We start from the raw sequence: 12596 nt of genomic DNA, 5'->3' as shown, positions 1-12596 counted from the left end.
CATGCCCATTGACCAGCTGCCTATCATTGGGCTGTCATCCACATGGTGATGCTACTCAGTGCTGTGGAGCGGTCTCTAGAAAAGTGTGAGTCCCTGAGTACAGAGAATGACTTAGAGGCCTGCACTCTTTCATGTGCACCAGGGAGAAGCTGCCCCTCTCCTTCAACTGCTTCTCACATATGCCCCTGGCCTCACCATCAGCACAATGTCTGCTAGGTGAGGTGTGAACATAAATGTGCACATCCATTATTTCCACGTGGCTCCTTTGGATGCTACCTCTTCTTCTAGCATGAAGGAAAGGCTGCCCCTGTCCTGGATCAGGATATGGTTCCTGAAGTGTTACTCATCTGTTTTTCCAAGGTTATTGACAGGCTCTGTGCAAACACCCCACACCTCTGGAGCCTGGGGGATTTGAGGGCCTGTTTCCACTCACTGCCCAGGTGACACAGTCTGAGGCTAACTTGGACTCTTGAGAGCAGTGCAGCCCTGTGATCCTGCAGGAGCCAGGCAGGGGCACCCTTCCCACACACGTCACACTTCTGCAGGATTTCATTATTCTCCTTTTTTGCTTTTAATATTTTTTAGTTGTCACTGTACCTTTATTTTTATTTTTTATTTTTGTATGTGGTGCTGATTTTCATACCCAGTGCCTTACACATGCTAGGCAAGCTCTCTACCACTGAGCCACAACCCCAGCCTAGGATTTCTTAATTCGAGAAGGACTGATGGAGTCTGAATCTCATTCATGCTTTCACCACAAGTGAGGCAACAAAACAACTCCAAAGCTGTAGAAGACAAATTTACCACTATTCTCAATACCACCACCAGAGACCCCTTTGCTGCTGTCCTTAGTTAGCACAGCACAGCCACCACGGGTGTGCTGCCACCTCCTCCTCCTATTTTCCCTCCATTGCTTTCCTTAATGATCTGTAAACCCAGATTACTCAGATGCCATTTCCAGAGCACACAGTCTAGGTGGGCAGAACTTCACTCTCCTGGGGATCATCTTCGCATTGGCCCAGATAAACTGCATTCCCACACCGTTGGTGCTTCATTCTCTCAGGTAGACAAATGAGGATGATCACAGCATCGCCCCTTCACACAAGAGGAAACCAAGCCTCTGGTGAGACACACCCATCACATGAGCTGGCAAGTGATGGAGCCAGGATCCTGTCCAGCAGTCTGTCTCCTAGGGCCCATGTGTAGCCTGAGCTTCACCCAGAACAAGGGAACCCACCGCCAGGCTCTCTATATATTTCACTTTGAAACTGGGCCAAATTGGGAGCTGACAGGACTCCTCTGGGTGCTTGTCTGGCCAGGCATCCAAGATTGCCTAGATAGCACTGGTGGCAGGCAGCAGGGTCTCAGTCCTCTCCTTCCATTTCAAATCCCCCTCCTAGGGAACCTTGGTGTCTACGCTGTTGGGCTGCCCTTGCTGCCAGAGGACAGGCTACCTCAACCACCAAGCCCATGTGGCTGTCCTGATCAGGGGAACACTGGTCATTCAGCAGGGTTACCGCACACCTCTGTGGGTGTCACCTTCCTGCTGAGACTCTTCTAGACGGTCAGAGCCCCAAACTGTGTGCACTCAAGCAGCCAGGAAGGAGACCCGCGGCAGCCTTGGGAACAAGTTGCTCACTGCATTTTCTCTTATGGACCCTGGGTTCTCATGAAATGTGGGGACAGGGGGCTAACTCCGGTATGGGATTGTCACTCTCCTAAATAGTTCTTGCAGGGGACTCTGCAGAGGCCCAGATCACCTTTTCAACCCAAGTGGCCTGGGACATGTATCTCGTCCATTTTAAGGAGTAGCCTCCAAAACTCAGCCTTCTTGTGGGAGGAAGATATGGCATGTCTGTCCATCTGTCATTCTCCCCACCTACCAGGCTCGCTAGGTAAGCTCTAGCACTGAGCCCCAGGCCCAGCCCCTTCTCCTGTCTTAAAGACTCTTTACCTACACACACCTTCACCTGATTGGGCAAATGATGGTACTTGACACAATGCTGAGCCTGAAGCCCAAACTCTGAGCTTTTAGATGTCAATTTTCTACCCTGCCTTTCTAGAACCTGATAGCTGTCAGTCCTAGAATGTAAATTTGAGGAGTTGGCTCAGAAAAGAAAAAAAGTGAAAAAGAAGCAGGAAATTCTGCTAGTAATAGATTGCTTTTGTGCTAATTGCTTATAGAAAATGTGTTACTTCTTGTTTATTGTTATCTTAACATCATATCTGCCATATGTGTGCCTAGGTGGTAAGATTTTCCTTGACATATTTTGTTAAATGTCAAGAATAATATTAAACTCAACAGTTTTAGTTACCTACACACTATGACATTATATACTCACATTAGTCATGTTTTGTTACAAATGTCCTTTTTCTTTATCTCAAATCTCCTACTTCATTGGAATCAAAATTTGAACTTCAAAAGATTCAGGTTTTACATTAACGCCAAGGAATAATTCTCTCATAATTTAATTATATTTAAGTAAAATTTTAGGTTTTAGCTGGTAAAACCCCCTTTTTGGGGGGTGGGTACCAGAGATTAAACTCAGGGGGTTTAACCACTGAGCCACATCTCCAGTCCTATTTTCTATTTTTTTTAGAAACAAGGTCTCACTGAGTTGCTTAGAACCTAGCTTTTGCTGAGGCTGGCTTTGAACTCATAGTTCTCCTTCCTGAGCCTCCTTAGCTGCTGGGATTATAGGCGTGCGCCACCATGCCTGGTGGTAAGACCACTTTTAAATCTACTATTTTCCTTTTTAAAAATATTTTTTATTCATACATGGACACAATATATTTATTTTTGTCAATTTATTTTTGAGTGGTACTGGGGATCGAACCCTGCCAGTGCCTCACGTGTGTGGCAAGCACTCTGCCACTGAGCCACAACCCCAGCCCAAATCTACAATTTTAATCAGCTTTTTTGCTGCCATGACTAGAAGATCTGACAACAACTTTAGAGCAGGTAGTTTATTTGTTGCTCATAGTTTCAGAGGTCTGAGTCCATGGCCAGCTGACTCCCTTGCTCTGGGCACAATGTGAGGTAGAACACCATGTCAGAAGGGCATGGAGAAGAAAAGCAGCTCAGGATGTAGCACTCAGGAAGCAGAAAGAGAGGGCTGCCTTCACCAAGGACAAAATATAACCTGCAAAGCCACATCGCCAGCTACCTATCTCCACCAGCCACACCCTACCTCTTAAGTTGCCACAAAGGTAATCCATTAATGTGGATTAGTGAGCTGATCAGGTTAAAATGCTCATCACCCCATCATTTCACCTCTAAGCCAACTTCCAGTGTCACACATGTGAGCTTTTGCAAGACACCTCCAATCTGAACCACGTCTACCAGAAAGGAACAGTATTTTGATCACTGGCTGCATCACTGTGACGAAAATATCCAATATAAATAATGTAGAGGAGGAAGTTTGATTTGGGATTCCTGGTTTTAGAGGTCTCAGACCACAAATGGCTGACTACTTTGCTCTGGGCTCAAGGAGAGGCAGCACTATTGGGTGGAAGAACCAACCTGATGGAAACTGTTGAGGTCATGGTGGGGCCAAGAAGAGGAGAGAGGGAGGGGGAGAGAGAGAGGTGCTCCAGGAAGAATAACCCTTCCAGGACATGCTCCCAGTGACTCATTCCACCTACCTACACCCCACCTATCTGCTTTTACCACCCAGTCAGTCCATCCAAACTAGAATGAATTGATAAGATCACAGGTTTCATAATCTAATTATTTCACCTCTGGATATTTTTGAATAAACAGCAAATTTGGGGGCACACCACGGATCCAAAACTACCAACTCTCCTTTGGGAATCTCTGTATTTCATATACCAAACCTTTCCAGCCAAAACAAACTTTCTTATTATGCAAAGGAAAAAAGAAAGCATGCTAATGTGGGTCTAGTCAACTGCCTAACAGTTTTTTCATTATTCCTGGAGATAGAAAGTTATGACAAATTTCATATAACAAATATAATTTTGTCAACTTATTGTAGCTGAATCTGTTTCTCAGTGCAACAAACCTGAGTGGACATCAACTCCTTGTCATTGTGGTACAAATCCCAAAGTCTGCACCTAACCTTATTAATCACCCAAGTGAACTACTATTTATAGGAACAATTTTTTGAACCCCAAATTCCTGATGATGTAAATACTATCATCAGCTGCAGAAAATGCTTGGGAGCACTATGACCTATGGAATTCTACCACCTCACTGTCACTTCTACTCTGTTGACTGTCATATGGGATTCCCAAAGATTTTGAATCTTATAAAAACTGTACACATAGAGGGAATAAGAGTTACAATAATTTGGACATTAAAGATAAACCTTTCTTAGAACCAGGTACTGAACACTAATCTATGGCTATGGACTCAAATTGGCCAGGAGAAAAAAGTCAAACTGATAATGAATTAAATACTCCAAACATCAAGTGAAGTAATTCACAAAGTACAGATAACTGTGCATACAGGGGGAAAACATACTGTCAGTCCCATCCGAGTATGATGATGTACAAAGAGGTTTGGGGGTTGGTTTGGATACCTAACCATTCATTCACCACATTTTCTTTACAGTATAATCTTGATCATGTGTACTTTGGGTATATTATACCTATTTTATGTTGGAGGGAAATGCTGTCAGATGCAGAGGATGGAAATGACTAAAGCTGAGAACGAGCTCACAATGGCTAGTATCACTAACATCATGCAGGGATTGCTTCCTTGAAGGCTTTAGAACTATTTCCTTTTCCAGAAGACTACATTCCTTCCTCTCAGACTCTCTATCAAATGCTATGATTGAAACTATCAAGCTCTGTATGCATACTGTGGTACTTAACCCAAAGGGTCCATTATGAAGCTGAACTTCTCTGAAGCGGCATATGTATTGGAGATCCTGCACAGTATAAGATCTTTATAAAGCAGACCCTCATGACTGTGGAGGGAGGAAAATTGCACATGACAAGATCCATACGTATTTTGGGCTATCTCATGCCTTTAAAAGCTTTGTTTGCCAGGCATGGTGGCACAAGCTTGGGTGGCTGAGACAAGAGGATCATGAGTTCAAAATGACCCTTTCTCTAAATAAAATATAAAATAGGCGTGGGGATGTGGCTCAATCATTGGGTGCCCCTGAACTCAATCACTGTTACAAAAAGAAAAAAAAAGCTGTGTATTTTTAACTATTTTATCTAATCAAACATCCTTGTGATATTATGAAAATGTATCACTAAGCTTAGCCAACCTCTTCCCTATATCAATCTTAAAGCTACAAATTCTACAAGATAATTTCTGAAAACTATAAACCAGGTCTCCTTGCCTGCCTACATAAGGACCCTAGTGAAGAATTTGTTAAACCTACAGATTCATGGTCTTTGTTCCATGGGCATAAATGTTCATCAAAGCATTTCCATGGTGGAACATGGTATGAACAGTAACATGAATCTGTGTATTATCAAGGCCATGATAAAACTAATAAACTAATTTCTTAGTTTGCCTCAGAATAAAATAATTTCTTATTTCCCTAAAAGCTAAGTTATCATTTTGTGTCACCACTTTCTCAATATTTCTCTTGTGAAACAATGAGGAGCCCTATGTAGTGATGACTGGCTTGGGACACCTGCCTGGATGACAACAGCACAAGCATGAGTTGCCACAGTCCATTACCGAAGCCAATGGACATTATAACCCAGCATAGGTCAGGATATGCACACAGGGAGCAACTCACCTGGAGATGGGTACTGTTTCCAAATTTGGGGATGGAGGTACCCCAGAGGGAACCTGCAACCTTCACTCTCTACTTGCCTTCCCATGCATGCTGTGATTCCCAGTTGGCACTGGCCCTGAGATGAAAACTCCTCCTTGGGGTCGCCTGCAAGAGGAGGGGAGGAATAGGATGCAGAGAACTTCAGACACTAGGATTGCAGATTAGCTGGAATATACCCTTTCTTATTTTCCTGCATTTTCCTTAGTGCATGATACTTACACGTAATGCTGTGATGCACAAAGTAGAACAATATAACTTTGCCATTACACTCCCAGCATCTCTTCTTTCTCCTTATCCTTCCCTCCTTGTTGTGCCTGGTCCCTTCCTCTACTGATCTCCCTCTGATTGTCATAAGAGCTCCCTCTATACATTTCCTTTCTTTGTAGCTTCCACACATGAGGGAAAACATGAACCTTGACTTTGAGTTGACTTTTTTCCCTCATATATATTCTCCTGTTCCATACATTCTTCTGTAAACAACAATTTCATCCTGCTTTATGACTGAATAAGCTTCTACTGTGGATATACCCCACATTTTCTTATCCATACAGCTACCGATACACATCGAGGCCAGTTCCATATTTTAAGTTGTGCTCCTTTAAATCTGGGCATGCATGTATCACTATAATATCCTAACTTCAATATTTTATGTTAAATACCAAGCGATGATATAGCTGTATCATGTGGTTTTTCATTCCTAGTGTTTTGAGGAACTTCCTACTAATTTCCACAGTTACAATCCCTCCAAGGGTGTGAATGTATCAATTTTATTCCACAATACCTCCAGGATTTATTGTTGTTTGTATTCAAATGACTGTCATTCTATACAAAGTGAGATGAAATGTAGTGTAGTTTTGATTTTCATTTCACTAATTCCTAAAGATGATAAATTTATCATTATATATGTGCATTATATCTGTATACATATATTTTTTCTCATTATATAAGTGTTGTGTGTGTATATATATATATATATATATATATATATATACATACATACATATGGTCAAATGTATTTCTTCTTTTAATAAGTGTTTACTTAATTCTTTATTAATTTGGTTATTTTTGATTATAAGATGCTGGAGTTCTTTATGCATACTGGATTCTACCATTTTCTCAGAAAGTCATTCTCTTCCTATGGGTTATCCACATTTTTGTTTGCTTTGCCTTGCAGAAAATTCTGAATTTGATGCCATCCCATTGATTAATTCATCAAGTTAGTTCTCAACATTCAGGAATTCTCCTGAGAAAATTGTTGCTTGCAACCATGTTGCAGTGTTGACTGTTTTCTCCTAGGAATTCATAGCTTATCATCTAATTCATAGCCCTTTCATCCATGAATTGAATTTTGTGCAAGGTGAGGGACAGGGATTCAGTCTCATCTTCTACAAATGGATAACAAGTTTTCCCAGCACTTTTTTTTTTATAATAAACGCTGTTCTTTCTCTATTTTTGGCACACTTGTCTAGGATCAAATGACAATCTGTGTGGGTTTAACTCTTTGAATTCTATTGTAATCTATTGTCTTGTTTATCTGGTGGAACATGTTCATGTTTTAAGAACATAATATCCTCAAATTTCAGAGACTTATTTACAAATTTGTAAATTTAAGTATTATTATTCTTTAGTAGTTAGCTCTTTCAAACTTTAGGATTCATTTTCATATTAATAAATTACTTACATGTGGATTAAATGAATCATGTGACCATATAGCATATTTAGTCAATCAACATAAATTTCTAATTGCTCATCCCCTAATGCAATTTCTGTTTACAATAGTCTGCCTCTGAATACATAGGAAGGAAGTTAGTATATTATGCAGATTCCACAGTAGGAGCAGTTAGAATTCAGGAATTGAACGTATCTTGCCTTCTGGGACACTATTCCCCATTCCCTTGAGCTCAGTGTCCACACCAGGAAACTGAAAACACAAGGTCAAATATGTGAATAATATTCATGCCTTCCCTCCACCTACCCGCCAGATGTAAGAATATCAATAATTTTCCTCCAATACCTCATCTCAATATTATTCTCAATTATCCTTTGGGGATTCATTGAAAATAAGAACAGAGACATTTACTCTAATGTGGCCTTAAGAGACAAATCCTTTAAAGACTCCGTCCCATTGTACTGGACCCTGGTCCAGGGAGGGACATGGTTAGTGGGTTCTCTCCCTGTCTCTTTCCACTTCCCATTCTGCCACCTCTTACTTTTGCCTTCCCACACTTCTCCTTCTCCAATAGACAGACAGTTTGGCCTGTCATCTCATGGGATTGCTTTTCATTCTTCTACGTCCACATTCTACATGAATTCTTGAGATTTACAAGGAGCAAAGAGGGGTGGGGAAGAACTGGGGAAGACCAACTTAAGAACATCCTGTACTTGATACCAGGGGATCATCACACTTGTTGAGCTAGACGCACAGTATGTAGTATTCAAGGGTCTTGGTAAGCCAGACCCTAATAACAACTTCATTGTTATTAGGTTGCTAGAACAGCCCATTACCCATAACTACTCCTCTCTACATAAAGTGCTTCTGAAAAATTTGGGGTAGTTATTCATGCAAACTTGCAGGTTTTACACAGGAAATCTCTTCATCTCATCCCCAATAGTGGTCATGTTCTGTGTAGTTCAATGAAAGAGTTTAGCTATCCAATAACCCACAATGGAAGCCACCAACTCAATCTTCAGGAAATGCACAAAATGCAGTGTCATTTTCTCCAAGGTCATCAAACCTTATTCTCATGAAAACTTTGCAATGCTGGTAGACAGCATTGCTAAGGAAAACCCACACGCTGACTAGGGATTTTGCCCTCAGAACACTTGAGGTAGTAGCCTCTCTCATGTTTTCTTAGAAGCTAGCATCATTGTTTTCTCTTCCTTTACTAATCAGTACCTGGACCATGAGGCACCAAAGATGTGAACCCCACCACAAGTGCACACTATATTATCAAGGGAAGCAGCATCACAGAAAATAGAAAGACCACAACTAAGGTCTGCACAATAAAACCTGCGAGGTAACTAGTGATATACTTAATTCATATTCTCTCTCTTCTTCCCAGCTGCCATGAGATAAGTAGGTCTACCCCACTTCACCATTGCATCCCATGGTCTGCTTGACCTCGGGGCTAAAGCAAGGCAGTCAGCCCATGATGGACTGAATGTTATAAAACCATGAGCCAACATAAATCTTCCCTCCCTTTGGTTGAATTTTCTCTGGTATTTTCATCAGTGCAGTGGAAATCTGACACAAAAATCAAACTGGAATTCATGAAAACTCTATCAGATTTCTGGTTCAGTTTCTCACCCTGTGCAATTGTTCTTCAAAGGACCTGAAGAAATTCAAAATTTTCACACAATTCTTTGCTCCATTACCTTTCATGTATAGGAGGTAAATAACAGATATTTAGAGGGTTTCTTTTCCACTATGAGTGAAATGGCTTTTAAAGCAACTGGAGCACTGATTGACCATATTTTTAATGTTCAGAGTTTCTGTAGTGTGAATACTTTCATGTATTTGAAGATGACCAGGAAAGTTGAATGATTTGTGACAATTATTGCATTCAAAGGGCATTTCTACATTACCATTTATTTAATACTTATTAGGAGTAAGGAAAGAAGGTATTTCTGAGTGTTTATACTAGTATAGCTTTGTTATATTAGTATAGCTTTGTTCCTATGTGAGTTATTTCATGTCGTAACTGCCACAAATAAAGGCTTTTCTACATTGTTTATACTTGAAGGGCTTCTAACCAGCATTTGTTCTTGTATTTGAAGGTAGGAAGATCAATGGAAGGCTTTCACGTATTGTTGACATTCATAAGGCTTCTATCCAGTGTGAATTTATGATTGGAATCTGATAAGAATACATGAAACCTTTCCTTCATTGCTTATATTTATAAGGTTTCTTTGTAGTATGTGTGCATTTATACACTTGAAGGTGAGTGGAAATCTTGAATGTTTTTCCAGATTGTTTACATTCATACAATCTCTCTCCAGTGTGTGTTCCCTAGTGTTTTTCAAAATGAATTGGAATAAGGAAAGGTTGCACCACATTGTTTACATTCCTGAGGCCTCTCCCCAGTATGAGTTCATTCACAACATGAAAATAAGCACAATCAGTGAAGGATTTAACACACCATTTACATTCATAGGGTCGTCCCCTGTATAAATATTTTTATGTACACAAAGCCCAAAGGTTTAAGTGAAGGGTTTCCCACATTGTTTACATCCATAAAGTTTTTCCCCAGTATGAGATTTTTCATATCTTTCATAATAAGTCAAACTACTGAAGGTTTTACCAAGGTCATCAATTTACACTTATAAGGCCTTTCTCCACAGAGATAGTTCATGCATTCAAAGGAAAAGGGAAAAAAATGAAAATTTTACCATACTATTTACATTGATAGGGCTTATCTCCAGTGTGAGGCTTTTCATGCACAGGAAGATAAGTGGAACAACTGAAGGCTTTACCAGATTGTTTACCCACATTGGCCTTCTTTCCCCTATGAGTTCGTTCATGTGAGTGAAGGTGACTGGACTGGGTAAAGGCTTTGCCACACTGCTTACAGTCATAGGGCTTCTCTCCAGTATGAGTCCTTTCATGTATTTTAAGGCAAGTAGAACTACTGTAGGCTTTTCCACATTGTTTACATTCATAGGGCTTTCTTCCTGTATGAGTTCGTTCATGTGAGTGAAGGTTACCAGATGTAGCAAAGGCTTTACCACATTGTTTACATTCATAGGGCTTCTCTACAGTATGAGTTCGTTCAGGCACTTTAAGGTGACTGGAAAAAGTGAAGGCTTTCCCACATTGTTTACATTTATAGGGCTTCTCTCCAGTATGAGTTCCTTCATGTATTTGAAGGTAAGAAAAACTACAAAAGGATTTTCCACATTGTTTACATTCATAGGGCTTCTTTACTGCATGAGTTCTTTTATGTATTTGAAGGTGACTGGACTAAGTGAAGGCTTTGCCACACTGCTTACATTCATAGGGCTTCAATCCAGTATGAGTTCATTCATGTCTTTGAAGGTAAGATGAAGTAGTGTACGCTTTACCACATTGTTTACATTCATTGAGCTTCTCTCCTGTATGAATTCGTTTATGAATCTGAAGATAAGAAGAACTAGTGAAGGCTTTTCCACATTGTTTACATTCATATAGCTTCTTTCCTCTATGTGTTTGTTCTTGTGTGTATAGCTTAGACGATATAACAAAGGCTTTCCCACCTTGTTCACATTGATTAGGGTTCTCTCCAGCATAAGTTTGTTCATGTTTTTGAAGGGAACTGGAACAACTGAAGGCTTTTCCACATTGTTTACATCTCATAATCTCCCCATTATGACATTCCTCATGTACTTTAAGATTAGCCAGACTAATGAATGCATTTCCACATTGTTTACATGTGTAAGCCGCCTCTCCAGTGTGAGTTTGTACATGTAACAGAAGACAATTTGAAGTACTGAAGGCTTTCCCACATTGCTTGCCTCCATATATCTTCTCTCTAGTATGAGATCATCGAGATTTCTCAATACACCTGGGACAAATAAACTCTTTTGCACAGGTCAAACAACCATACGATCCATTTACAGTGTGCTCTGACAATTGTCTTTGAACATTTGTGAGAGAAATAAAGGATTTTCTGTTCTGCTTAAATTCATATGGCTTTCCTCCATACTCCTCATCCTCATGTGGTTTGTTTGCAGAGAGAGATATGATGTGCCTGTTTAGGAAAACATTATATATGAAGACCTGTCCACACATACTGCTTTCACATGGAATTTCTAGCAGGAGTGTCCTTTTAAGACTAAGAGTTGGAATCTCCCTGAAATATCTTTTTAAATTTTTCCAGAGCCTACCATAAGATTCCTGTAAAAAACAAACAAACAAACAAAAAAAAACAACTACAAGTACAATTTATGGTTGGCTAATTAACAATATTATATTTATTTATAGGCATTGGACTTACACTAATATCAGGGAAAGTACTGGTTTTCTGTCATGTCTAAACTGTTTGAAAGTCAATATCATGACTACTTTGTGAGACTGCTTCTCGTAGTTACTATGAAAACAGTGGTATTATAAATGCAGTTTGTTAGCTCTGCCAAAAAAATCAATTATTTTGAAAACACTAAATGTGTATCTTACATTAAAGTTCATGTTTGGGGTTTAAAAAGAATAAATATAGTTCATACCATGCTTGCTTACTTTGCTTGTTTGTAAAATTATAGGATATGTTAGGATTCCTCCAGGGTTCTCTGTTCCTCTCATGAATACAAGTTACCTTAGATCTATCCCAGGATTTGTGTTCTGATCTTCAGCACTTTGGTTCTCCCATTTGAATCCTAAGACATACACCCAGAACAGTGATTAAAATTATCATAATTTCAGAATGGATTATGGGATTTATAATATGGATAACTAAAGCATAAAAATAATAAAAGAGGAAAAAAAAGAATTATGGTATTTATGCTGTACAGTGCAGTGACATTAGGCCCCATTTTTTCCTAAAAGTACTCCCTTTCCACCTTCTCATTCCATAAGTGAGTGGGTGGGGGGACTCCCAGGTGCTCTGTCTTTCAATATGTAATAAAATATCATCCTTACCTATAGAAGCCAGGTTTCTAAGGACTTCCTGCATCACATCTCTGTAGCGATTCTTCTGGGAAGGATCCAGCAAAGCCCACTCCTCCTGGGTGAAGTTCACAGCCACATCTTCAAAGAACACTGAGGTCTAAAATATCATCAAAAAAAAAAAAAAAGTAGTTCAGCATTTAAATGAAAGAAATAAAGGTCTATCAACAACTTTTAAAAATTTTTAAAAAGGGGGG

The 12596-nt window shown here is 39.8% G+C and overlaps 1 protein-coding gene across 1 annotated transcript in view; it reads right to left on the bottom strand.

Annotated features, from left to right (window-relative positions):
- The window catches only part of LOC101976603 (uncharacterized), a 115321-nt gene that overhangs the window by 43434 nt on the left and 59291 nt on the right, over window positions 1–12596 (bottom strand). The window contains 5 exon segments of the mRNA XM_078023072.1: window positions 9649–9771; window positions 9966–10074; window positions 10157–11488; window positions 12050–12110; window positions 12373–12499. Of these exon segments, the coding sequence (XP_077879198.1) occupies window positions 9649–9771; window positions 9966–10074; window positions 10157–11488; window positions 12050–12110; window positions 12373–12499 (1752 nt within the window).

The sequence above is a fragment of the Ictidomys tridecemlineatus genome, chromosome 1 (genome assembly GCF_052094955.1).
Source record: "Ictidomys tridecemlineatus isolate mIctTri1 chromosome 1, mIctTri1.hap1, whole genome shotgun sequence".
NCBI lineage: Eukaryota > Metazoa > Chordata > Mammalia > Rodentia > Sciuridae > Ictidomys > Ictidomys tridecemlineatus.
This window is presented reverse-complemented; position numbering and strand designations above follow the sequence as displayed.